Source organism: Pan troglodytes, chromosome 19, assembly GCF_028858775.2.
Source record: "Pan troglodytes isolate AG18354 chromosome 19, NHGRI_mPanTro3-v2.0_pri, whole genome shotgun sequence".
NCBI lineage: Eukaryota > Metazoa > Chordata > Mammalia > Primates > Hominidae > Pan > Pan troglodytes.
Window position 1 is genome coordinate 53,499,672 of NC_072417.2, and position 27,970 is coordinate 53,527,641.

Consider the following 27,970-nt stretch of genomic DNA (forward strand, 5'->3'; position numbering starts at 1 on the left):
CTCTGCTTGAAGTTTATATATTGACAAAGATTCTTTGCTTGGCCAAACTTTAGTCAGGCTCCCAAACCTTCTCCTAGACCCTCTTTGCAGTTCCATGTAAAATCCAGTTTTAGCAAAGACCCTGTTAAGACAGTTTAGCAAGAACCCTCCATCTTGTATATCTGATCATCTTCAATATCTGATTAGGTTTATCATCCCCCACCCTCCCCCAGGTGATCTCTGGTCACCTGGCCTGTCTAAAGCAAGAATTCTGTTAGGTTGGTGTTGTGAGTGCCACAAAGTCAGAAATAATCAGGTTCATGCACATGTGTGTCTTTCTACAACGTCAGGCTTTTATTGATGCTATTTCAGTCATAAAAGCCACAAGCCACATGGGGTTCTCAAGGAGGCAAATTCTCCTTAGTTTTCCCCATTCACTTGGTAATAAGAGCTGTGGGCATACAGGCTCAAGTCACTCCACAAGTCAGTCAATACTGCAAACCATACATGGTAGTATACTTAATCAATATATAAATGTTATAGATTACACATTCCACATCAAGGGGATGGGGAAGGAGCGGTTAACAATATAGTCCAAGGAGAGTGACTTGGACAAGGGGAGTCTCCTGGCCTGATCCAAACAGTCCTCAGTGTCTTGCAAGGAAGAGTCTTTGATGTGGGCAGAGTGTGGGCAAGATGGGGTCTATCCAGATGGTCATCTCCAGTTGCTGAAGTCCTGCTCTTTTTATGGCTACAGAATCCTCTGGTGAGGACTGATAGTAAAGAGTGTGCCTGTTTATGTCTTTATCTGGTGGGGTGTAGTCTTTATTGATTAGGCGAACATCTGGTTCCTGTTGGCATGAGGCTTTTTCAAATGTAAAACGGACCCTTTTTCTAAGATGGAGTTACTTATGTCAAGGGTGCTCCATACAACCTGTTTAGGCAGAATCCCCCTCAGCCCTGATGTTTCCCTTATTAAGTTTCTATCCACTGACCCCCACCCTGCTCCTTGGCAACGAATTCCCACTTGCCCATGCTGTAATTGGAGTTGAGCTCAATCTCTCTCTCCCTGCAACTGCAAAATCTCACAGCAGAGGTCCCTACACCTATGGTAATGGTCCTGAATAAAGTCTTCCTTACGATGCTTTAACTCATGTCATTAAATAATTTTTTCCTTTAGCAGTGTCCACCGAGTTTACTCTCCCAATTCTTGGCAGTGTTATTATCCTAGCCTGACAGGAAGAATCAGGACTCAAGAAGCTGAAGACTCGCCTGATACTCAGTGCTCACTAAGTAGTGGGGCTCAGCTCCCTGTGATTTGGGATCCAGCCTCCTGCCCCTACAGCCCACGTGCCCTTACACCCTCAAGCAACACCCAGAGCTGAGGTCAGAGGCGAGCTTGCACAATTGCTTCTGCCCTGCGCTGGGACCAGGGCGGCCTGTGGTCTGCAACAGAGAAGCTCCCCCACCTGCCTTCGCCTTCACTCTGGCAAGCCCTGGCAACACCATGAGATCCCAGGGCTCTGGTCCCTTACAGACTGGGCCTGGCAGAGGCACGGGGAGGAAGGTGGGCCAGCAGGGTGTGCCGCTGGGCCTACTCGCAGACGTGCGTTTGCTTTGTTGTACCAGGACTACCCCAGGGACCCTTCTCCAGGGCTGTGAGAGTGAGAACAAGAGAACACAGGAGTTCACACCTCTCCGGTCCAGATGCTTTGAGAGCATGATGGAAGCAACAGGCCCTCTCCATAGAAGGGCACGCACACAACCCATAAGCTCGCACACAGTTTCCAGGTTTACGCACCAACCACATCACTACAGCGCCCTGCAAGCAGGCCAGGTCTCAAAGGAGCGTGCATGGGAATCACCCAACATGCTGGCTAAAAAGGCGGATCCCAGGCCCCACCGAGGAGATTATCATTCAGTAGGTCTCGGTGGAGGCCTTGGAGCCTGCGTTTTTAACCAGCGCCTCCGACGATTTGGGCGCTGAGGCTCAGCGGAACCCACCTTGAGAAACCCGACTCTGGGCCTAAGACAGCCCCCCAACACACACACCCCCATGCTCCAAACTTTCCCCATCTCGCCCGACGCACCGGGCGCGCGGTGGTGGAAGCGTCGGGGAGCTCGGTGGGGACCGAGAGCGACGGCCCATGGGGCCTGCCCGTTCCCCTCGCCCCCGCGCCACGGCCCCGGGAAGCGCAGCGCTGCCGCCGGCAGGAGGCGCGACTGCCGAGAGGACGCAGGCAGGGGGCGCCCGGTGGTGGTCCCCAGCCCGGAGCCGCGGAGCGGGAAGGAGCGGGAGCCCGGGAGGAGGGAGGCGCGCGACGCCGCGGAGCTCCGGCGCGGAGGCGGGGGGCGGGGCGGGCCGAGCCGGGCCGGGGCGGGGCCGGCGGGCGGGCCGGCGGCGAGCGCCCGGGGAGCGCGCCCGGGTAGCCAAGAGGGAGGAGCGCGGGGAGCGCCGACTGCCGCCCGCCCGCCCGCCCCCGCGCCGCCCGCGCGCAACAGTTCCCCCAAAGTTGCAGCCCGGGAGGCGAGCGCGCACGGGCGGCCGAGGGGCGGGCGGTTGGCGGGGACGCGGCCTCGCGGCCCAGAGCGGAGAGTCCCGGCGGGCGGCGGCGGCATGGGCACCCGGCAGACCAAGGGCAGCCTGGCGGAGAGAGCCAGCCCCGGCGCCGCGCCGGGCCCCCGACGCGAACGGCCGGACTTCTGGGCGTCGCTGCTGCTGCGCGCCGGGGACAAGGCGGGGCGCGCGGGCGCGGGGATGCCCCCCTACCACCGGCGAGTCGGCATGGTCCAGGAGCTGCTGCGGATGGTGCGCCAGGGCCGGCGGGAGGAGGCGGGGACGCTGCTGCAGCACCTGCGCCAGGTGAGCGCGGGGAGGGGGCGCGGGGGGCGCGCCGGGCCAGGGGGCGTGCTGGGCCGGGGGGGCGCCCCACCCCTAACCGAGGAAGCCGGGGGCACCGAGGGGCACCGCCCAGGGGCCCCTTCCGCGAGGATGGAGCCCTGTCTGGCAGCAGGTGCCTCGGCGCTTCCGCTGAATTTGGGGCCTCAGGGCAGGGCGGAGGAAGGCTGGCCGGGTGAGGCCCGCCGAAGGGGACCTGTTGGCATAATGTCCCCACTGCTCTCCTCCGCAGGCAGAGAAGGAGGCTGGTCTCTGGGGACAGTCGGTGGGCGGGGAAGCAGGGATGCCTGCCTGATCTGGGCCAGGGCTCTTTTCTTCCTGTCTGCCCACTGGCAGTCACTCCCGGCCGAGGGTCCTCAAGGAATGCGGTTATCAGTTGGACCTGGCTTGGCTTCCCGAGAGCGAGTCCAGGGGCACAGCCCTGGGGCCAATGAGATTCCAGTCCCTAGGTCCTTCACTCGCCTGGGAGGTATCCTGGATTGTAGTTCAAGGAGGAGACTGTTTCCTCTCCCCTGACTAACTTTAGCAGATCCTCAACCATGAGCCCCTGCGGAAAGCGGTAGAGACAGGGGAGCCGGATTTGGTGCCCTGTGTGACCACCTGGCCAGCAGCAACTTCAGGAGACTGCCAGGACTCTGTCCTTAGCCTGTGCCTGTCCCACTGGCTAGGGACAGATGTTGCGGAATTGGCCAGTTCCCTCTGCTTTGGGGCTGCCCTGAGGCTAATGCTGTCACTCACCTCTCTGTGGCTTGTTTTCCTTTGTCAGTTTCTTTGGTGGGGAGAGGAGCATGGCCCATGCCATGGATTTTGCTGAGTATAAGACAGGCAGGGGAGTGCAAAGCTGCTCTCCTGCATCACCAAGCAGGTTGTCTTGGCCTGGCTTTGGTGGGTAGACAATCCAGGCCCCATATTCTTGCTAGACTGACCCCATTAGAGGCGGAGTCTACCGTGGATGGCAGAGGGAAAATCTCAGGTGACCTTTCTGGGGTTTTCCAGTCGCTGCTGAAAGAGGCTGTAGGAGCACCTTCTTGGGAGGAGCTTCCAAAATCTAATCAGACCCACATCCCTCTTGGGTTCTGCAGCACTCTTCCCCACCTTTGTATCTGGTGCGCTCTTACCCTAAAGTATGTGTCCCCAAGCTGTGCACTGCACAGGGAGAGGCAAGCAGAGACGAGGGGACTTGGGAAGATGTGGGACTTCTGCTTCTGCCTCTGTTTTCCCCAACAACTTCCAGAATGATGCCCGAGATGCTGCTGGATCCCCATGTGCCTTCTCTGAGTTCAGTCATCAAAGAAAGATGACATTATGCACCACTGAACTTTAGCAGTGTGTATTTCTTTGTCTTTTGAAAATTGGAAGCTGACATATGGCCTTTATAGTAACTCTTTCACTTTTAAACAGAATAATGGGTTTTCCGGACCATGGTATCCTATTTACACACCATACAGTAAGGTTTTCCTGATCACATGCTGTTTCCCCCACCCTGCAATGGGTGCTTTGGGGGATACAGAAGAACAGAGGGAGCTGGCAAGCACTTCTTGGAGGGTGCAAGACCAGAGCGAAGCTTGCATGATGGAGGGCCGCTTGGAGGCCCACGGGAGGAGACTGGACCCAAAGTGGGCAGATACTTTGGGCTCCCCAGTCCCTGTAGGGCTGAGTATGATTCCACATCCTGGGGACACTGAGCTTCTCCCTGCCTTGCGGGAGAGTAGATAAGCCCCTGCAGCCCCACTGTGGGATCCTTGAAACAAGAAGCATTTCCTCAGACATCTGCACATAGGTCTTATTGGTGTCCTGGTACCCGCCTCAGCTGCAGGACTGGGAGGGCTGATGGGGGGGTGGGAGGGGGCTTATCAGACTTCCCCCTTTTCTGTGAAAGCAGCAGGTCCTCAGGCTCTGGGCCTCTGGGCTCCTGTTGGGCTCCCTTAACCCCTGGCTGGGGATGCAAGGGCCGTGGGCCTGGAGCTGCCCTGTGTGGCCTGGAACGGATGGAGCAGGACCCCTCCCGGAAGTGGTCATGGGCCTTGAGCAGTGTGGGAGTGGAGCACAGGAGTGTTCACTTGCCTATGACAGAGAGGTGGCTTTCTAGGACCCTGAGGCCATTTGGAGGAATGTCCAGCTGGATTTGTGCTGTGCACTGAAGTGGCTCTTTCTCCAAAATTGCATTTTCCTTTCCATTCCAGTTTCCTTCTCTAGTCTGGAGGTGGTGATGTTCAGAAAGGGAATGAGCAGCTAGTGAGAGCCTTGAGAACACACAAGCCTCACAGGGGTCAGACCAGCAAGAACCTCTTCCTCAGCAAGACAGCCAGTAAAGACAGGGGTCTGCAAAGCGTGGGGCACCCTGTTCTGCAGGAATGTCATGCAGGCCCCTGGGGTGGGTGTCAATGAGCAGGCACGGAACCAGGGAGGGGCAGCAGCGAGGACAGTAGCCCTCACCTCCATTCACACAGCATGTTCTCCTGCATTTGATAACTTGGGTTTGGCTGCTGGATTTGTGTATGCCCAGAGCCATATGGCTGGTGGGGACTCGGGAGCCTTTGTTCCTGTGCTTTTTAGCCTCTTTGAGTCCTTGATCTTTTTGAGGCTCTGAAAAAGCTACACACACTCTTCCCAGGCAAATGCACTGACTCACGCAATCTCACAGGCAATTTCGGAGGGTTCACAAAGCCCCTGAAACCCAGCTACAGACTCCAAGTTCAGAATCTCTGCTCCAGTCCAATACCACCCTTCTCCCTGCTGTGACTTGCTCCAGGCTGGGGATCTGGAAACAGGGACCTGACCCAGGTGCATGTGTGGCAGTTCACGGTAGGCTGAAGGATTGTGGCTGCTGGTGCCACTTCTTCTGAATGCCCCTCTTCAGCATCTAAGATTTGGAGGGCGTCTCTCCAGCTTGTCACTTGCTGGAGAGGTATCAGGAGGCCTCATTCAGCACAAATGACCCTGAGCTGTGGCCAGGGGTACAGGCAGGATGCCAGGCAGCTGCCTTGAAGGAACAGAAAGTAATCCCCTTCCCTTTAAGATAAGTGTAATCTGAGAAGAGTCCAGGGCCAAGGATCAAGTAGGCAGCTCGCCTTCCGGTCCTCAGTCAGCTGTGACCTTGGGCCCAGCAGATAACCTCTCTGAGTTGTGTTTCTTTGTTTCCCAAAGAGGGATCTGGGGTACTGAGCAGAGCAAATGCTACAAAGTGAATGAAATGGTGTTGGTGCTGCCATTCAAGACACATTCTCTTGGTGACTGTGAAACAGGAGAATCTGCCTTACTTACTTTGGGTCTGGCCCCAGTAGGGGCAGGGTTGTGGCATCCTTTCTCAGGCGTGGCCCAAGAATTTTTTGGATTCTATCTACCTGGCCAGGGTTCAGTCTGGATCAAAAACTCACTACACATTTAGAAGCATCTGGAGCGAATGCTCGTGGAGATAAAACAAGCCAGCTTTGGATGGGAGAGGCCGTTCCTCTGCCCTTTCCTGGCCGCCATCCTTCCAGGCTTTCCCCTTCCCCAGATGTCCTTCCCCTTGGGCTCAGGCCTGCTGTCTTTAAGGAGCCCTGGAGAAGAAATAACCTTCCGTCATTGAGAGAGGGCAAGTGCCAGGCCACCTTGAGGGTGAGCTGTCATCTCTTCACCCCAGCAGTTTCCCTGAGTCCTCAAAATTTTAGACTGAGCTGTCGGCCTGCGTCATGGAGCAGCAGAAAAAGGCGTCTGTTTCCCTGGGATACACCCAGCTGAGGTAGCCCCTGTCTTCGTGTTCACCAGCACCCCAGCTTTCCCATGAGAAGAGGCTGATGGGGTTGGTTTACTTGAAGTGTGGCGCACACCCCTTAAGCAGGGCTGTTCCTATGTTAACTTGTTTGGGCCTCCCAGCGATATGGCTAGGGCCTGGAATCCTGGTTCCTGCTGCTGTCTGGGGTGGTGAGGCTGGCTTCACTCTGCACCTGGGAACAGGAACCACATCAGCTAATGCCAACAAGAACCACTGAGGCCAGGCAAAATGCTCACACCTGTAATCCCAGTACTTTAGGAGGCTGAGGCAGGCAGATGACTTGAGCTCACCAGTTCAAGACCAGCCTGAGCAACATGGCTGTCTCTACAAATGCAAATACAGAAACTAGCCAAGTGTGGTAGTGTGCACCTGTAGTCCCAGCTACTTGGGAGACTGAGGTAGGAGGATGGCTTGAGCTTGGGAAGCAGAGGTTGCAGTGAGCCGAGATCAAGCCTCTGCACTCCAGCCTGGGCCACAGAGCCAGGACCTAAGAGTTTAACTCGCCCCTCAAGTGGAGCTGAGCAATGGACAGACACCTGGAGACTCCCTGGAGATGTGGAGACTAGACAGGTCATTACTACCTAGAAGCAGAAAGATGAGCATAATGACCTCAGAAGGTCACCTTTTTCCTTCCACCTCCACCTAAGAACACTTCTTTAGGCGAGCAGGTTGGAAGGCTACCAGACACCGAGCAGGGGGGCCCTACACTGGGCCTGCTCTTCTTCCTCCACCTGGAATGCTTTTCTTGTTTCCACTGAATGCACCTTACCTTTCCAGGGCCACCTTCCTGGGCATGTCAGCCGAAGCTCAGAGATCCATGTGCCTCTTAGTTCCTGCCACACTGGGAGGCATTCAATCCATGCAGAGTTTTTCCCTGATGTTCCTTTTGTTTGTCAGATAAGGTCAAGTGCTTCCTGAGGGCGGAGACCCACCACCACCACTGTTATCCACTGTATGGTATTGAAAACCTGTAGGCTTGTGGCATACCTTAGTGAGTCTGTGTGCCGTGAAGATGTGCGTACGCGTGTGTGTCTGCTGCTGTCGTCAGTGTGTCCTCAGAAAGCACTTGGATTCCCCAGCTACGGCTGTGCAACTGTGGGCTGATTTACCAGGCTTGTTAGTACTGTCATGAGACACAGCACGTTTGCTTTCCGTGTGGTTGGATTTCTGGGAGTGATGTCCACAGGGCTTGGCTGTTCCTGGCAGCCTGCCAGGCGGTGGTGTTCTTGGAGAGAGGAGTGGCATGGTGCCCAGGCTCCGTGGCACCACGGGATCCCATCCGGCAGGTGCAGTCTGGGGCCTCTGCCGAGGTGGCGGGAGGGGAGCGGAGCCTGATGGGAGAGTCTGGCCTCCACATTCCTGATCGGCTCTTGTGCTGAATCATGTTCATTTCCTTCACAAAGAGAAACCTTCCTTTTTAAAATCCGCCGCTCTCTGCCTGGGCTGGATCGAGGCTTTTCCAGTGATAAAGATGCAGAGGGATTCCTGTGTCAGAGCCTGCTTCATTGGTTTCCAAGGCTGCCAGGGACACTGGCTGGGGAAATAGCAGCCTCTGTAGTGGCTAAGCATGACCGCAGGGGCTGTAGCTGGGCCGGTTATTCTGACTTTAGGGTCTGGTGAGGCTGTGGGATGGGGTTGGGGGGTCCTTTTTTCTGGAACAAATGCCACCTCCTCAGAGATTACCAGAAACTGCTTTGCTGTCTTCAGAGGTCCTAAAGTACCCTGGCCTCCATCCGTGGACCGTCAGGGTGGGTGCACCCTCCCCTCCCCCCAGTGTCATTTCATTGCCATGCGTGCTTTTCTGGGGCAGAGGCCATAAAAACTGGCACACAGTCTGTTTTCAGGAAATTCTTACAGAATGGATTGAAACTTCCCATCAGGGACACACTTCCTCCAGCCTCTGTCCCTGGCATTCTCTCTCAGGAGACAGCGGAGTTTGGCTCAGACTTCTGAAGTGTTTCTACTGTGACCGTGGGCCTGGATATTCCCCCACCCCGCTGTAACCTGTGGGGTGGAAGCCATGATTCCTCCCTGCATCCCCACTCCCTGTCTGCAGGGGAGAGACTCCTTGAAGAAGGGTTATCCAGTGACCGGGGTCTTCTCCAACTCCTCCATCAGGATGCAGAGGGGGTGGGGTCAGCATTGGAGATTCTCCCCGCAGCGTGGGGATCCTCAGCCAGCCATCTGTCTCCCCTTCCCCACCAAGAGCAGTGCTGCCGGTGCCCTGCAAGAAAACCACGCATGCGCGCCCACGCATACACACACACACACACACACACACACACACACCACACACACACACACACACACACACACACACTGCTTGTCCTGGCTCCTCCTGGCTGTTCTTGCCGACTGTCTTAGTCCTTTCCGGCTGCTATAACAAAATACCATAAACTGGGTGGCTTATAAACAGCAGATCTTATTTTTCACAGTCTGGAGTCTGGAAAGTCCAAGATGAAGGTGCTGGCAGATTCACTGTCTGGTGAGGCTGCTTTCTGGTGATAGTACCCTCTCGCTGCATTCTGGCATGGTGGAAGGAATGAAGGGTCTCTCTGGGGTCTCTTTTATATGGGCACCAATCCCATTCATGAAGGCTTTAGCCTTATGACTGAATCACCTCCCGTAGGCCCCACCTCCCGATACCATCACCTTGTGGGTTAGGATTTCAACATATACATTTGAGAGTGGAGAGGAGGGGACGCAAACTTTCAGCACTGACTGTCATATCCTCTCCCATTAAGAGAAACTGGAATGGAGGTAGGAGAGGGCCCAGGCATCTAAAACAGCACATTTGGTTGCTGCGTCTTGGACTCACCATTACTAGAAGGGCTGGGTGTTCTAGATGAGAACAGAGACCTTGGCGCGCCAAGCAGGGGCGGGGACCCCCTCCTATGGTGCCTGCTCTCCTCCCTACCCCCACCCGGCCCTGAGCAGTGCCCACGTGGCTCTCCAGGAGCATTTCCCAGCTTTTTTTTTTTTTTTTTAACTTTTATTAGCTCAGACTCCTGGCTGCTGCAGCCATATGGAGCTCTGCCGACGGCTGCTGCTCAAAGAGATGTGGCATTTTGATGTTTCTAACTTTATCTTAACCAGGAGAGACACAGGAGCGCAGCTGAGAGTGGGGAGTGCCCTCGTGTGTGAGTGTGTACTGGGGCCACCTTCAGAGCTGCCCCTCGCTCCTGCTCGGCCCTCAGTGTCCGCGTGTCTTTCTGCCTCTCTGCCTCCCACTCCCTGCAGCTTTTCTTTGTGTCTCTGTTTCTTTCATTTTGTCTTCCCTGCTGTGTGTTTTTCCCTTCCCTGGGTGAGAAGCAGACTCTTGTTCCTCTGCCGGATCTTGGTCAGCTCCCCTCTCAGCCTCCCATCCTTTGCCAGCGGGAAGGTGGGGGAGTGGGGCCATGAGAACTGGAAGTGGTTGGTGGCGGTCAAGAAGGGTGCCCGGCTCGATTTGATTGTCTGAGTGTCAGCCGTGCCTTGGGCAGGAGAGCAGGCATTAGGGACACCTCCCCAATCTGCACATGGCTTTCTAGTCCATAAAGCCTTTTCTCATGTTTATTTTGCTGCTTAGGGGGTGGATTTTTTTTGTTGTTGTTTGTTTGTTTGTTTGTTTTTGAGACGGAGTCTCGCTCTGTCGCCAGGCTGGAGTGCAGTGGCGCCATCTCGGCTTACTACAACCTCCGCCTCCCAGGTTCAAGCAATTCTCCTGCCTCAGCCTCCTGAGTAGCTGGGATTATATGCGCACACCACCATGCCTGGCTAATTTTTGTATTTTTAGTAGAGACGGGGTTTCACTATGTTGGCCAGGATGGTCTCGATCTCTTGACTTCATGATCCGCCCACCTCAGCCTCCCAAAGTGCTGGGATTACAAGCGTGAGCCACTGTGCCTGGCCTCATTAGGTGGTTTTGTGAAGTTGACAGAATGTTGCTTAAAGTAAAAATGGTGGTTTTTAAAATATTATAAAAGCAATATACAATTATAGAAAAATGAGAAAATTAGATGAGCAGAAAATTAAAAAAGTAGTATGCATTAAATCATTTATTCAACAATCGAGTTCCTGTTCCTCCAGGCACCAGTCTAGGAACTGGGGATGCAACAGGCAACCCACCAGGAGAAAACCATGGCAGCAGCTGTTTCCCTTCCTCCGGGAGGGATGGCAAGGACCCCAGAAGCCACCACCAGTACAGGTGCGCAGCGTGGCACAGAAGGGAGGCTGGCTTCACTGGGAGCCAGGAGTCCTCAGTTCTGGCCCCAGTGGAAACCCTAACTTGCCCACCCCTTTCCCTTCTCTGGCCTCAGTTTCCCCAGCTCCAGAATGAAGGAGTGGTGGGCGAAATGACCCCTGAGTTTCCCTACCGCTGCTGAGATTCCACCAGGTGCCTGTGGTTTTGGAAAGACCCATTCATTCCCATGTGTGGTCAGTTATTTCTTCCAGGCCCTGAGCCAGATTCACATTCGAACCCTAAGGTCACCCACCTTGGCCTCAGCTGGTGCAAGAGCTGGGATGCAGCGGTCCCAGGACAGAGAGGGGACAGATACCTCCCCACCAGGTACCGGGGCCGACCCCCATACGGCCGAGGCCAACCTGTCTGTGCTGACCGCAGTCCTAGCTGACGGAGGGTGAAAGGCCACATCACATGGTGCCAGGGGTAGAGGCCAGAACCAGGGAACCTGCAGACTTTCACACATGAGCAAAGCCCAGCCCTCACAGAGGCCCGAGCTGCCCTGTGTGCCGCGAACCATTCATCTCAGAGCACTGGGGAGGGTAATGAGGCTGGGGCAGGCTCTGCTGGGACCTGCTGTCCACATGACTCAGTGCCTGGCTCCCTTGCCACCTTTCTGCCTACTGTGGGGCTGCTCTGGCCCCTTGCACATCTGGTCTCTCTCCCCTCCCTCTACTTCCCACTATGGCTTCCTTCTCTGAGGGGCTGCTCTCCATGCTCATCTGGATGGAGCCTGTCCCTACTCCAGCCTCTGTCCTGTCCACAGAGACCCAGACCTGCCAGCCCCAGCCGAGCTTCAGGACCTTTGCCTTCAGAGGGCAAGAACCCTGCCTGGCACCTGACTGTGCACTAGTACTTGGTTCTTTCACTCAGCATACGTCCCTGGGCACCTAAGTGGAGCTGGCACCAGTTGGGACAAGTAGGGAAAGCAGGGCCGGCCAAGGTGCTAATTTCTAGAAGGGCTCAGGGCAGCCGCTGATGCCATAGAGGACTGGCAAGTGACTGCAGGGCTGGCCATGGTCAGATTCCAGCTCTGCCCTTGTCTCTGGCCATGGGGGCCTACACAGGTGCAGGGCACGGCACACACTGGCTGCTGGGCAAACCCCTTTCCTCAGTGGGGCTCATGAGTGGACACAGGCACTAGACCCAGGACCTGTGGGAAGCCCCGTCTCCCCCACTTCCTAGGTGGGCTTGCCTGACCTGCTCTGCTGGTGCCTCCCAGCGGCCCTGGTCCTCAAGCCTGTCCCTCTCCTGCCCACTTGGCCTTCCCACGGCCCTCAGCCCAGGTCTCTCCCAGAGCATGCCAGGGACCTGTGGGAAGTGCCCCCAGCTATCTCGGAACCCCCTGCAGTGCCCCCTCCAGGCACATTCCCACCCCATAGCCGCTGTCCCCATGGAGCCTCCATCCACAGATACAGGTGCCAAGGAGGCTTGCAGGACACCCTCGTCCACTGAGGGACACCCAGCACCACAGGGAGCCAGCACTTGCAGCCTGGGAAGTCGGCAACCTGTGATGCCCCCCATCCCACCCCACTGCCCTTAGTTTCTGTCTATGCAGTCACGGCCTCCTGGAGCCCCAGGTTCAGGCCCTACCCAATAGAAAGGGGCAGGAGTGGGGCAGGTTTCTCTCCATTGGCACCGGGGGCAGGTAAGGGCCCAGGAGATCCTGCCCCACACCAAGCGTAACAGTCAGAATTCCTGCTCTGGACCTAGACTGCCCAGTAGACACCGCGCACCTGGCAGTACCCCCAACACCCCTTTCCTCATGGGGACCTGGGGAGTCCTCTGCGTATGCGGACTATGGAAAGGGCTGTATTGTAGATGGTGGGGGAGTCAGGGGAACAGGAGCTGCAGGTGCTCCTGGGGAGGCAGGGCTCTGTGGTGGGCTGGGCAGCTGGAAACAAAACCTCTGTTTCTGATTTCCTCATGGTAAATGGTCAGCCTGGAGCTGCCTGCCCCACTGTCTGGAGGACCTGTAACTCAGATGCAGGATGAGGACAAGCACAGACAGGGCTTGGGGAGGAGACATGTCTCCCTTCCTGTGCTGAATGCCAGGGCCGTCTTGCCGACCCACAGACACCTGCTCCTGCCAGGCCATCATGGGGGAGGCAGGGGGTAGCCAGTGAATCCTCCTGCAGTGCACCTGCCGGGGCCCAGGTGTGGAAGATTGAAGCTCTGCATTCCTATGGAAGGGCCTACAGTGGACTCAGCATGACAGAGAGATGCTCCTGAAATTGGTTCATAATTTGCTGCTTAAGGCTCTTAATGTCTTCCTGTGGGGATGTTACTTCCTGTATTAGGGTTCTCCACAGAAACAGACTCAAAAGGAGATTTACATGTATAAACACATACAGTTGACTATCACACTTCCTGTGAGCGGGCAGGAGAGAGCAGGGGCCACAGAGAGGGAGGCATGGAGGAGCTCTCATCTCACCTGGCACCAGGTAGGTGCTGGTACCTGGTGTAGTCCTGTGGCCTTGTAATAGGCTACCTGGCTGCCTTGCACATTGTGGTCTCACCGGCTCTCTCCTGGCAATGGTCCTGGCTCGCTGCCATCAGAGGACAGGCAGCGCTGAGGCTCTAATGTCCTTAGAGGGCCAAGGGGCCTGGATCTGCCTCTGCCCTTCTCCCTCACTGGAGGAAATGGCAGCAGGAGGGGTTCCACGGCTCCTTTGGTGAGAAGACCTGCTGCAGTCAGAGCTGAGATGTTTGACAGAGGCGCAAACAGCCCAGAGACAAGGAGTGGCCTGTGCAGGGTCACACAGGACTGGGACCAGGTCCCCAATTCCCAAGACCCTGCCCTGCCCAGTGGTCCCTGGAGAAGTACTGGAAGTGATGCCTGGGTCTGTCCCAGTGAAAAACTTGGTGTTTTCTGAGCTTCCTCAGGTTGGGACAGGTGGCCTGACTTCCCTCGTCACAGGCAGGGTAGAAGAGGGGCTCTGGGGCACAGAGGACCTGTGCTGCCCCTTCCCTGTGGCAGGAGAAGGAGATGGGGAGGGACAGCCTCAGGAGAGGGGAAGAATGGGGAGCATAGTTACCTTGAGTGTATTCCCTGTCAGTGGTCTCCAGTCTTTTTTTTTTTTTTTTTTTTTTTTAGACATAGTCTCGCTCTTGTTGCCCAGGCTAGAGTGCAGTGGTGCAATCTCAGCTCACTGCAACCTCCACCTCCTGGGTTCAAGTGATTCTCCTGTCTCAGCCTCCTGAGTAGCTGGGATTACAGGCGCATGCCACCATGCCCGGCTAATTTTTGTATTTTAGTAGAGACGGGGTTTCACCGTGTTGCTCAGGCTGGTCTCGAACTCCTGAGCTCAGGCATTCCGCCCACCTCGGCCTCCCAAAGTGCTAGGATTACAGGCATGAGCCACCGTGCCCGGCCAGCGGTCTCCAATCTTTTTGGCACCAGGGACCAGTTTCCTGGAAGACAGTTTTTCCATGGCCAGGGGTGGGGGATGGTTTTGAGATGATTTAAACACATTACACTTATTGTGTACTTTATTTCTGTTATTACCGCATTGTAATATAATGAAATAATTATACAACTCCCCATAATGTGGAATCAGTGAGGGCGCTGAGCTTCTTTTCCTGCAACTAGACGGTCCCATCTGGGGTGACAGGAGACAGGGAGAAATCATCAGGCATTAGATTCTCATAAGTGTGCAACCTAGATCCCTCACGTGTGCAGGTTACAATAGGGTTTGTGCTCCTATGAGAGCCTAATGCTGCCACTGATCTGACAGGAGGCGGAGCTCAGGTGGGAACACTGGCCCACTGTTCACGTCCTGCTGTGCAGCCTGCTTCCTAACAGGTCACAGACTGGTACTGGTCTGTGGCTTGGGGGTTTGGGACCCCTGCTCCAAATGACACTTTTTCAACAGTTTATTTCTTAAAGTAAGATGTTGAGATGGTGGTGGTCATGACAATGATGACCTAGTGTTGGAGGAAGCAGAGAGCAGGACCATGACCTGAAGAGGTGTTCCCAGCGAGGGGCAAGCTTCATGAGCTCGCTGCCTCCATGTTAGATTTTCGCTACAGCTCTGCTGCTGGCAGCCCAGGAAAACCAAGAACTTGGGGGTGTAGAGGCCATTCAGTGACTGAGTCAGGTCACTCAAGGATGCCTATCCCCTTGGTTTCCTTCACTGAGGTGGAATGTGGCTTCTAGCCCATAGAGTGCCTTTATGAGAAGTGGAAGAAGGTGCCTGTCTGGTTGGGCACAGCCAGAGTCAAGGCTTGGTGAGTTCAGCCCTGCTCAGACACCCTTGTGCAGTACATGCCCTGCACAGCTGTACTTGGCAACCTTGGTGAGACCACACAGAAGTTTAGAGTATCAGCTGAGGCCTTTAAGGAGCTTTAGCCCTTCTCCCATGCATCTCCTTGGGCACAGCCTTCTCAAATCACCTGAGGCAATGAACTGTGGAACACTGTGCCTCTCAGGCAGGTACTTGCCCTCTTTCTCTTGAATCGAGGAGCTGAAGCAATTGGGAATCCTCTAGAAAGTTCCAGCTACCAGTCCTGTATGACCCTGCACAGGCCACTCCTTGTCTCTGGCTCTCAAAGAGGATCAGACAGAATCTAAGACAACCTGAGTGGATCTGGACTCACCCAGTCAGGGGCACCGAGGGCACCAGCAGAGACATCAGGGTTTCCTTGTTGGGCTTCCATGAGCCCCGGACCCTGCAGTATTGCAGGGGTCCAGGATTCCCCTCAAGCTTCCCAGACTGTTCATATCCTTGCCTCTAGCAGCTCTGGGGGAATGAGGTCTGAGTGCTCCCAGCCCGGTAAATAACTTCCACTTCTTCAGGCTTAGTCACTCCAGTCGATTTAGTTTTTCCTAGGACGTGCCAGTCCTCTGAACTTTTTATGATTCTCAGCTGCAGACTTATGTTTTCCACAGCCTTCTGGCATTGTGGCGTTTTGGAGTAAAAACAGTCTTAGGCGGGATTCTCACTGGTGGGGTTTCCAGACAGCTATTGGCCCAAGACAGACCAGCAGGAACTCAGAGGGGTTGGTTTGGGACATGGAAACTCAGACACGAAAGAGAGTAAGTTACCTGTTCCAAGAATTCCCATCTCTCCAGAAAAGGTCCAGCAGGGCGAGGCGAATAGAAATGGCTTTGGTGTCGCATGTCTTAGGGAGAGGCCAGTCCATGAGCCAGGACCAGAAGAGGGCTCTCTGAAGGTAATGGGCACACGGAGCAGGGAGGGACTTTGGGCTGGAATTAGACTCTTTTAGAAAATGGGAGGCCAGGCACAGCGGCTCACTCCTGTAATCCCAGCACTTTGGGAAGCTGAGGCAGGCAGATCACCTGTAGTCAGGAGTTCAAGTTCAGCCTGACCAACATAGTTAAATCCCATCTCTACTAAAAATACAAAAATTAGCTGAGCGTGGTAGTGTGTGCCTAATCCCAACTACTTGGGAGGCTGAGGCAGGAGAATCGCTTAAACTTGGGAGGCGGAGGTTGCAGTGAGCTGAGATGACGCCACTGCACTCCAACCTGGGTGACAAAGCAAGACTCCATCTCAAAAAAAAAAAAAGAAAAAAAAAGAAGAAAATGGGCAAGAGGTGGAGTGTGGGCAGCTGGTTGGGGACCTGAGAGCAGGTATACAGCAAAATGCTCTAAGTGTCTACCTGGACCATGCTCTGAGGGAGGGAGTCCACCGAGAGAGACCCTCAGGGTGAGAGCAGGGACGCTGGATGGAGAGAGAGGCCTGAGATGCTGCAGGAAGCTCAGGGCCTTTGCCTGGCCCATGGCATTGGCTGTCTTGCCTCACCCACCGCCACTCCCACCCACAGCTCCTACCTCCTCCCTCCCGGTGTCTCGAAGCTGTAGACAAACTCAGTGACCACTGAGAAACCAGGTATAGGCCCCTCCCAGCCCTGAGGACGCCACCCCCACCCCATGCCCTCTTCTGCAGCCCGGAAGCCTCGCTGATTTTCCACCTTTGCGGGGAGAATCAGGCCCTGAGAAGCAGGGCCCTAAGATGGGAACTATTCTGCCTGGCTGTGGGGTCTGGCAGCCCCTTGGTGTTCCTCCTGGCTCCTGCTGGGAAGGCCCCTGGAAGGGCATCTGTGGCTCCCTTCCTGGGCCGGCTTCTGCCCTCCCCACTGCCCAGAGCGCATTTTTGAAAGGTCTTGGGGAAAGTGGCCAAGCGTGGAGAGGTGGAAGAGCACAGGCAGGGCCTCATCCTGGCCACAGTGGTGGATCCTGCGGCCCTCCTCCTCTATCCCGCCTGGTCTCCCCTTCCTGCCTGAAGTTGAAAGCTAGCTGGATTGGAGCTGGATTCCTCATCCAGCATGACTCATCTCTGCTCACCCAGAGGGAGGGCAGCAAGAGGTCTGAATCCAGATTCTTGGAGGTCTGGCCTTGGCCTTGGCCTTGCCTCTGACCTAGAGATTTAAAGTGGTAAAGACGCTTAGCTTGTGATGGTTAATTTTATATGTCAGCCTAGCTAGGTTGTGGTGCCCAATTTTGGGTCAAATACTAGTCTAGATGCTGCTGTGAAGGTATTTTTCAGATGTGATTAACATCTGAGGCTAGGCATGGTGGCTCACGCCTGTAATCCCAGAACTTCGGGAAGCCCAGGCGGGTAGATCACTTGAGCTCAGGAGTTTGAGGCCAGCCTGCCCAACATGGTAAAACCCCCTGTCTCTACTAAAACTACAAATATCAGCCAGGCATGGCCGGGCGCAGTGGCTCACACCTGTAATCCCAGCACTTTGGGAGGCCAAGGCGGACAGATCACAAGGTCAGGAGAACAAGACCATCCTGGCTAACACGGTGAAACCCCGTCTCTACTAAAAATACAAAAAATTAGCCGGGCGTGGTGGTGGGTGCCTGTGGTCCCAACTACTTGGGAGGCTGAGGCAGGAGAATGGCGTGAACCCAGGAGGCGGAGCTTGCAGTGAGCCGAGATTGTGCTACTGCACTCCAGCCTGGGTGATAGAGCAAGACTCTGTCTCAAAAAAAAAAAAAAAAAAAAAATCAGCCAGGCATGGTGACGGGCACCTGTAATCTCAGCTACTCGAAAGATTGAGGTAGGAGAATCGCTTGAACTTGGGGAGGCAGAGGTTGCAGTGAGCCGAGGTCACGCCACTGCACTCCAGCCTGGGTGACAGAGTGAAATTCAGCCTCAAAAAAAAAAAAAAAGAAATCTGAAATACCTACATGTGAAATCAGTAGACTTTGAGTAAAAACAAAAGCCAAATAAAGCCAGGTGCAGTGGCTCACTCCTGTAATCTCAGCCCTTTGGGAGGCCACAGCAGGAGGATTGCTTGATGCCAGGAGTTCAAGACCAGCCTAGGCAAACAAAGCAAGACTCCATTTCTACAAAAAAAAAAAAAAATTTTTTTTTTGAGACAGAGTCTCACTCCATCACCCAGGCTGGAGTGCAGTGGTGCAATCTCAACTCACTGCAACCTCCACCTCCCGGGTTCAAGTGATTCTTCTGCCTCAGCCTCCGAAGTAGCTGGGATTACAGGCATGTGCCACCACACCCAGCTAATTTTTATTATTATTATTATTATTTTGAGACGGAGTCTTGCTCTTTGCCCAGGCTGGAGTGCAGTGGTGCAATCTCAGCTCACTGCAAGCTCCGCCTCCCGGATTCATGCCATTCTCCTGCCTCAGCCTCCCAAGTAGCTGGGACTATAGGCACCTGCCACCACACCCAGCTAATTTTTATTTTATTTTATTTTATTTTTTAGTAGAGACGGGGTTTCACCATGTTAGCCAGGATGGTCTAGATCTCCTGACCTCATGATCCACCCACCACGGTCTCCCAAAGTGCTGGGATTACAGGCATGAGCCACCATGCCCGGCCAACACCCAGCTAATTTTTATATTTTTAGTAGAGAGGGAGTTTCACCATGTTGACCAGGCCAGTCTCAAACTCTGGACCTCAGGTGATCTGCCCACCTCAGCCTCCCAAAGTGCTGGGATTATAGTCGTGAACCACCGTGCTCAGCCCGTTTCTACAAAATTTTTTTTTTAAATTAGCTGGTGTGGTAGCACGTACCTGTAGTCTCAGCTATTCAGGGGGCTGAGGCAGGAGGATCAGCCTCCCAAATAGCGGGACTACAGGAGTACAGAAGTTCCAGGCTGCAGTGAGCTAGGATCACACCACCACACTGTAGCCTGGGTGACAGAGAGACTCTGTCTCAAAAGCATAAATGGATAAAAGCTGATTACTTTCCATAATATGGGTGAGCCTCATTCAATCAGTTGAAGGCTCCAAGAGAAAAGAGAGGTCCCTGAGGAAGAAGAAATTCTGCCTTCAGACTCCAGACAGCACTGCCAGCTCCTTCCTGGGTCCCCAGCTTCCCAGCCTGCCCTGCAGATTTCAGACTCGCCAGCCCCCACAATCATGTGAGCCAATTCCTTAAAATAAATCAATTCCTTCCTCTCTCTCCACACACACACACATCTTATCAGTTCTGTGTCTCGAGAGAACCCTGGCTAATACTTAACTTTCAAGGGCTCATAGAGGCAGAGTCAGAAATTTCTAGGGGCTCTGGAGCGCCCCATCCCTGCCACTAGCTCACTGTATGAGACAACCTTCCAGCCCCAGCTTTTCACTCTGAGAAATGGGCTGTTCCTATGAAGACGCTCCTGCTTGGAACTCAGGTTGTTAGGGAGCCAGAAGGATCCTCTAAGTCGTTCCTCTACCTCTTTGCCATTTTACCTGAAAATCCTTTGAGGATGAACCAAATGTTTCTCTTTTTTTTTTTTTTTTTTTTGAGACAGAGTCTTGCACCGTTGCCCAGGCTGGAGTGCAGCGGTGGCACAATCTTGGCTCACTGCAAGCTCCGCCTCCTGGGTTCGTGCCATTCTCCTGCCTCAGCCTCCCGAGTAGCTGGGACTACAGGCACCCACCACCACGCCCAGCTAATTTTTTGTACTTTCAATAGAGACGGGGTTTCACCATGTTAGCCAGGATGGTCTCGATCTCCTGACCTCGTGATCCACCTGCCTCCGCCTCCCAAAGTGCTAGGATTACAGGCGTGAGCCACCGCGCCCGGCCTCAGGATGAACCAAATGTTTCATTTCACTTGGGCAGAATGTACTGCAGAGAGGAACAAATGGACTTGAATGCATTTGCCAGAAGGTATAAACAACCGATTCAGATAATTTCCCAAGCAGAGAGATTAGGAGGGCGCTGGGATGGGTGACAAAGTGCTGAGAATTTGTGGAATGTGGGGGCCTGTGGACCTCAGAGACCATCTGGCCCCAGGCATACTGCAGAATCCGAGTCCCACAAGAGGTCCTGGGGAAGCAGGGGAGGTGCTTGGGAAATAAATCTGGGAAATACTGCAAATGCCACCACCCTTTCGGAGTCATAAAACAGTAGCTGAAACGTCCAGCAGGAAAAGGAAAATGGTTATTTGTTGAATTCTTTGTGTTCCAAACCTATTTGGTCCAAGTCCCTCTTCTGCTGCCCTCTCCAACTCTGGAAGAATGAGCTGGTGCAACCTTCTCATTTGTAGGTGGGGAAGCTGTGGTGTAGGAGGGTGGCTTGCCCAGGGCCACACAGTGACTTAGGGTCTAACCCACGTCTGTCCCCCGCCGTCAGCCACGTGTGGGCAGAGCCATGACCATGGAGGAGCAGACAAAACCCTTCATATGGCTTGATGCGCCTCCCAACTTACTTTAGATTATTCTGAAGAGAAAGCATCCTTTTGATATTTATTTGTTGCTAAAGCCGTTTCTTGGATTTTAATTAAGTTACACTTGGCAACGGCTGGGCATCTGTTTCCAGAGGCCTGTTTCACACAGAGGGTGTCATTTTTTAAGACTTCAAAGTTAAAACACAAACAACACACAGTCATGAAGCCCCTCACTGAGCAAAGCTGCCAAACATTGCTGCCCAGCCCGCTGACTCCTGCTGGGCAAGGCAGACCTGGTGGCAACACTCGTCACCGTTGAGGAGGGCCAGCCTGCCGGGGTGCCTGGCTTCAAAAACCTGCAGGGGCCACGTGGCCTTGGACAGGTGGGAGAGTCATGAGCTGCCCCTGGACCCTCAGGTGGGACCAGAGAATCCCAGTCTTTACCTCTCATCCCTCAGACAGGCTGGGCAAGTCTGGTGGAGCGGGGAGTGGGTGCCAATGACCCCCCACCAGCAGTTTCTTGGCTCAGACCTCTGCAGAGCAGCCCTCCCTGGCAGCATCTGGCTGACTTCGGTCAGCTGGGTGCTAATGGACACCTCCTTGGGTACCAAACTCACAGGCCTGTGGGGGTGGCCGGCACCAAGCCAGGGTGCCCTCGAGAGGCAACCCCCAAGACTGGGACCAGGAGCCGGGCAATGCCCACCTTAGACATCAGCAGGACTGTGAGGAGGCCTCACCTTCAAACAGGGTTCCCATGCCATCCAGTGGTTTTGTTAGGGGGAGGGGATGTAGCAGTTGCTTTTATTAGTTTTGCTAGTCTGCTTTGCTTTGGTGTCTTCCAAGCCTGAGCAGTGTGCCTCGGGCTCTTAACTGCATAGTCCTCCCTGTCTAGCTGTGCTGATGCTCCCTGCCCTGGACTCTGCAGGGTGCCCACCTCATCTGCATTATCTGTCATTAGTTATTCTTGGGGCGCGCGCACACACACACACAGACTACTTACAATGACTTGAATTTTCTCAATATTCAATATATATTGAAGTGGAAATTTTTAAACCTAGTGTTTCCTGAAGCATTTAACATACCAATTTCATTATTCCCCTCACGAATCTAGTCCATTTAAATGTCGATGTTCAAGGGTAGGGGGTTTATAACTTAAGTAATTAAATTTCTTTAAATATCTTGATGTAACTTTATAAATTTAACATAACCAGTGTTCTTAAGTTTATAAATACTCATCCTAAAAAGCAGGACTTTCCTGGGTTCCTAAATAGTTCTTGAAATTTAATAAGCTGATAAATATGATGACTATTAGTTCTCTGAAACATTTCAAAACTTACAAACTTGGCTGAATCCACTTCCGGTGTTCTGCTTAAAATCATAAGCTTAAAATCAGCTACTCAATTACCCGTTTTAAATGGGGATTGGAAGGCCAATCTGTTAGATACTCTGATACGCCTAATTCTCCTTAACATGACAAATGTGTGAAATACCAGATTTCCCTATGCCCCAGCGCATTAGCACTCACTTTGCTCCAGGGCCACCCTGTGTAACTGTGGCACTTTTGGGGCCAAAAACGACAAGGAGGCTAAAGGCGCCTTGTCGCTGCACTGAGGAGCAATGCCCCTCTCTGGAGCAGTCAAGCCCACTGGTGCCACTTCTGCTTTTGCACCTCACGTACCCCTCCAGCAGGGGGGGGGTCTCAGTCCCGGTCTTCAAACTGCATCACCAAACTCCTGCTCGCCTTCCGCCATCCACGCAGCTTTGTCACTGGCTTTTTGTTGCTTTTTTTTTTCTGCGTTCTTTCGTGGTTCCTCTCGCCAGGCCCCACGTCTTGTAGCTACTTAGTGGCACCTCCTTGGATGCCAGGATCCTGCCTCCTGGGCCATGCTGATGAGAAGAGTCACAGGGGGCCAGAGGGCAACCCTTAGTGGCCACCTTCCTTGTGGTCCAGAAATCCTGCCTCAGCAGTGCTGGCTGATGAGTGTCTCTCCTCTGCTTGTATCCTTCCAGTGACGGTGAGCTCAGCACTATTTTTTTATTACGATAAAATATACAAATATAAAATACCGTTTTAACCATTTTAGGTGCACAGTTCAGTGGCATTAAGCACATTCATATTGCTGTGCAACCATTACCACCTTCCATCTCCAGAACTCTTTCATCTTCCTCAAACTGAAACCCTGTCCCCACCCAACACGAATTCCCCCTTCCCCAGTCCCAGCAACCGCCATTTTACCCTCTGTCTCTGTGAATTTGAGTACTTTGAATGATTAGATACTCTTGGTCCCTCACGTAAGTGGCCTCATGCAGTATTTGTCCTCTCGTGCCGAGCTTATTTCTCTTAGTGGAGTCTTCAAGCCTCATCCTTGTCATGGGCGGTGTCAGCATTTCCTTCATCACCTGTTTTTAAAGGTTCTTTCCCATGTTGAGCTGAGAACCACCTTGGGGATCCTATAGGAAGCATTTCTGACTAGTACAGCCCTGCCCCTGGGAGCAGACAGCAAAGGAGAGTGTACCCACAGAGGCTTCAGGGCTGGTGAAGACAGCAAGTTGATTTCTGGCAATAACGTCCTTGGTTGCCCACAGCTGTGCTCTTGGCTGAGGTCTGCAGCTGTGGAAGAAGGGAAGGGTCCCGGCCACTTGCCTTGATCTCTTCTCCCTTTTGCCTGGTGTGCCCCTGGGAAAAATGCCACCTCTGTCCTGATCCAATCTGGTGCATTCATTTCCTGGGGCTGCCGTAACCAATGACCACTGGCTGAGTGACTTGGAACAACCGAAACATATTCTCTCATGGTTTGGAGGCCAGAAGTCTGAGATGAGAGTGTCGGCAGGGCCGTGTCCATCCAGAGATTCCAGGGGAGATTTCACTCTTTCCCCCTTCCAGCTTCTGGTGGTTGTGGCCGCATCACTCCCTTCTCTGCCTCCACCTTCACATTGCTGCCTTCTCTGTGTCTCTTGTAAGAACACTTGTTTTAGATTCAGGGCCCACCTGGATAAACCAGGATCATCTCATCTCAGGGTCCTGAAGGTAATCTGTGTGTGAAGACCCTTCTTCCAAATGAGGTCACATTCACAGTTTCTGGGCACAAGCGCATGGGCATGTCTTTTGGGGGCCACAATTCATCCCACTGCATCCTGTATCTGTTTCTCTCATTCGGTGCATAGGTCTGTGCCTGGCATCCCTCCCTTCCTTGTCGCACATGGGGAAAGAATGAAGTCTCCCCCTAGAATCTCTAGAGGGAGTGCAGCTCTGCCAACACCCTGATTTCAGATTTCTGGTCTCCAAAACTATGAGAGAATACATTTCTGTCGTTTATGACTCCGTCCTTCTTCTTATGAGACCATTGTCTTCCTAGAGAAGCAAGTCTTCTCTGTGCCCAGCTCCTTAACTCTGGGATGTCCCAGCTTCTCTCCCTGGGGGCTTCCTCAGGCTGTGTTTCCCTAACAGCACCTGACATTTCCCTTCCCTCCCCTGGGTGTCCCCCAAAGGCAAGCCGGAATGTCACGGGGAAGAGGACAGGAGCCCTGGCACCCAGCTGAGGCCTGGCATCCCCCAGCCTTGTCCCTCCCTTAGCAGTGGCTGCCAGTGATGTTCTAGAGCCAGGAGGGGGAGCAGCCTGGTTCTGCTTCCTGCTTGCCCTCCGGACTCTAATTAATTTCCTTCTGGTAGACTGTGTTTGATTACACCCTCATTAAGTAGCTTTGCACATGCGGGTCCCGGTGGTTTCGATATTGAAGCATCTACCTTTGCTGGTTAATATTCAGCGCTTGCTGCGTCCTCCTTTCCCCGGCTCTGTTGTTGCAGAAACTGTGGAGTCATGCCTGGAGGAGAGAGACAAATGAAAGCTAATTTCCCGCGGGGCCTTCCTTCTGGGAGTGGGGTTAAAAATGAGTTTAAGAGGGAAGGGGGGAGTTGAGGTTTAAAATAGAGTATGGCTGACGGCCTCCTCTGTGGCTTCCCCTAGCTTTCCCCTAAGACACCTAAGATGATGCACCAAAAAAAGACAAACACTCAGCACACTGGAAACAAAGACAGGTGGGCAGTCTGAGAGGAGCCTCCTCACTGCTAGACACATGGAGCAGGGCCAAGAAAGACACCATCCAGCCTTCCTCCCAGGAATCTGAGACCTCCGGGAAGGAGGGGAGGAAGCCACTTTCTCCCTTAGTCTGTGGACTGTGCCAATCAGAAAGCCAGGCAACTGGTCCTGTACCATGCAAGTGACAATTTGGAGGTAAAAGGAGGGCTCTTCCACTCCCCTCTCCCTTCATCCTCTCCCATGCCTCTGTCTGCATCGGTTCAGAGACAGCAACTCCCAAGGCGGGAAGAGAGGGCATCTGAGAAGTCCAGTGCAGCCAGCCAGTGGGCTTACCCAAGGACAGGAAGTGTCCTGAACATACAGACATTGTTATAGATTTCCGTGGACTTCACTGTTGTGAGTATTGGAGATTCAGGCCATGAAGTGGGTGAAGATGTCCCTTCTCAAGGTCAGAGTCACATAAGCACGGTGCCTGAGACTCATCCTGGGGCTGGACTCTTCTGCAAGCCAGAGCCCTGAGAGGTGGACTCAGTCCCAACCCAAGGAGGCCGTCATGGGGACAAGGATGCGCTGACAGACGTGGGTGTCACTAGATCTTGGCCTCTTCGAGAGTGCACAAGCTGGGGAGGGGGGAAGCCTGAGCGTAGGATAGATACCCTGGAACCTGAACCCCGACCTCTGAAAATGATCTACAGCACGATCCAGAAGAAATGAACTTTGTGGGAAAAGAACAAAAGGCCACCCAAAGAGGCCAAGCTGAGATGGAAAAGAAAACCAACAGGATGAGATGAAAGGGGAGATTAACAAGCAAAATAAGAATTGCAAGGAAATGAAATGCTAGGCGACTTGCAATCCTTCTTGGGGGCAGTGAGAGCGGTGATGCTGGATGTGAAATCAGTGACATGGAAGGCAAACTGGAAACCCTGGATGAAAGTGTATCATGCACAGAATACCAAAAAAGATAAATCCAGAAGACACAGAGCCAGTGTTGGTTTTCCTGAGGAAGAGACAGCTTGAAAAAAGGTCTGTGTTTGCAGACCAATACCTGAAAGTAAATCCAAAGGAAACAGATCCGCCACTAGACACATGGTGGCAAAAATGTTTAATAACCAAGTGTCGGGGTAGAAAAAGAATGGCCAGATAGAATGTGCACCCTCCCCTGCTCCCTCCTATCCCAAGAAGGTGTCTATGTTTGCCTGCCTGGGGGTCTGGCTCTGTCACCCAGGTTGGAGTGCAGTGGCACCGTCATAGCCCACTTCAGCCTCAACCTCCCTGGCTCAAGCTGTCTTCCTGCTTCAGCCTCCCAAAATGCCGGGATTACAGGCATGAGCCACCGGGCCTGGCCCCTTTTAAAATTTGTGGTAAAATACACATAACATAAAATTTACTATCTCAACCATCTTTAAGCATACAGCTCGGTGGTGTTAAGTACATTCACACTGTTTACTGTGCAGCTGATCTCCAGAACTCTCATCTTGCAAAATGGACACTGTGTCCTCATTAAACAGTAACTCCTCCTTCCCTTCCCCCCCAGCCCCTGGTACCCAGCATTCTACTTTCTGTCTGTATGAATTAACTAGTCTACATACGTCATATAAGTGAAACCAGACAGTATTTGTCCTTTTGTGTCTGGCTTATTTCACTTATTTGTCCCTGTGTCCTCAAGGTTCACCATGCTGTAGCATGTGTTGGAATCCCCTTCCTTTTTAAGGCTGAATAATATTTCGTTGCATGGCTAGACCACACTCCGTGTACCCATTCATCTGTTCATGGCCACCCGGATTGTTTTCGCCTTTTGGCTACTGTGAATGATGCTGCTGGAAACATAGCTGCTGTTTGAGTGCCTGCTTTCAGTTCTTTGGGGTATATATTCCCAAGAGTGGAATTGCTGGATCATATGGCAATTCTGTGTTTAATTTGTTTAAGGAACTGCCACACCATTTTCCATGGTGGCTGCACCATTTTGCATTCCTACCAGCAGCGCACAAAGTTTCCAGTTTCTTCACATTCTTGCCAACCCTTGTTATTTTCTGGGATTTTACGGGGCTTTTTGGATCTGAGAACTGGATTGGCCAGAGAAGTTAAGTTTATTTGTATTAGAAAGATTTTGGCTGGGTTTTCAGGGTGGAAATGAGAAAGTGGGGGATGTTGGAGTAGTAAGAAAGATACAGGGAAGGGATTTTAGGAGTTTGGGCGATGTCAAGAATGAGATGTCCCTTTGGTGACTTGGAGAAGTTGCTGTAGAGATATCAGTTGCTTCAGAGGCCTCCTATATGCTGAACTGATATTCCCAGGAAGAGGACAGTGTGCTAGGGCTGTCCAGTAGGCACAGTGGGGTTTTGTGGCAAGGACAGCCCTACAGGCGCCAGGGCCGAACAAGCAGCTAAAGAAACAAAAATCAGATAGCCTCATTCTCATCTGCAGGAGTGAAAGTCAGAGGGTAGCCAAGTCTGCGATATTTTGCAGGGAGTTTCTGTTGAGCCAGGTTGTCTTCAGGTGTGTCATCAACATGAAGGAATTCTCAGGGAGGCCAGAGCTCAGAAGAGAAAGCATCTGTGTATTCCTCCTGGGGGGAAACATGTACTGGGTGACTTCCCTACTGCACAGGAATACAGAGTGAAGGTGCGAGTCCAACTGTGGGGAGGCATCAACGAGTGAGTGGCAGTGATCATGTACACTCCATGCCATTACCTTGCACACACGTGAATGCAAAATGCCAGCTGTTACATTCATAGGGTTGTTTTCACATCTAAAAAAAATAACAGCAGCTCCTTACAGTGCTTCACGCTTGTAGTCCCAGCTACTCTGGAGGCTGAGACAGGAGCATCACTTGAGCCCAGGAGTTCAAGGTTGCAGCGAGCTATGATTGCACCGCTGCAATCCAGCCTGGGTGACAGAGCAAGACCTTGTCTCAAAATAAAAAATAACAAGTTCACAAGTGAAAAAATAAATTTTTATGAAAATAACTATATTTTCCAAAGGAAAAGAAAAACCAAGTGAGGAGAGTGGTGTTGCTCCCCATTTTTGTGACTCTCTTTAGTCTCACTTTCTAGAAGACAGCTATCAGACTTGCGCTTTTGCACTGGGTCTTGCGACAGGTTGTTTTAATTGACATCTATGAAGAAAATCTGGCATCACATAGATATGTCATTGGAAAAGAGGTCCCCACAGCACCCCTAAAATGGTCTTAAGGGTGCTTCCCCAAAGTCTACAGACCACACTTTGAGAAATGCCATTCTGACTGCCCTGTGTAAATCTCTACTCACTTTTTGGAAACATGCACCCCTATTCCCAAGCCCATCATCTGTTCCCATTGCAGTGAGTCCCCAGACCTGTTTGTCCAAGCTCCAGTTATGTAGGGCCCCCTTCTTTGAAATGCCGTGTGCTGCTGTGTGCTGGGTCCGGCAGCTCGGAAAGGGAGCCGAGAGTGACTCGGTGTCAGGCCAGCCACGCTCTCCGAGCGTCACTCCCCACCA

The 27,970-nt window shown here is 53.1% G+C and overlaps 1 protein-coding gene across 2 annotated transcripts in view; it reads left to right on the top strand.

Annotated features, from left to right (window-relative positions):
- Positions 1-2,393: 2,393 nt before the first annotated feature.
- Positions 2,394-27,970, top strand: part of LRRC75A (leucine rich repeat containing 75A) — a 50,143-nt gene continuing 24,566 nt past the window's right edge. For both annotated transcript variants that reach the window (XM_001170539.8, XM_003318099.7), the window contains exon 1: positions 2,394-2,842. In XM_001170539.8, the coding sequence (XP_001170539.1) occupies positions 2,597-2,842 (246 nt within the window). In that variant the 5' untranslated portion in view covers positions 2,394-2,596. The remainder of the gene's footprint in view (positions 2,843-27,970) is intronic.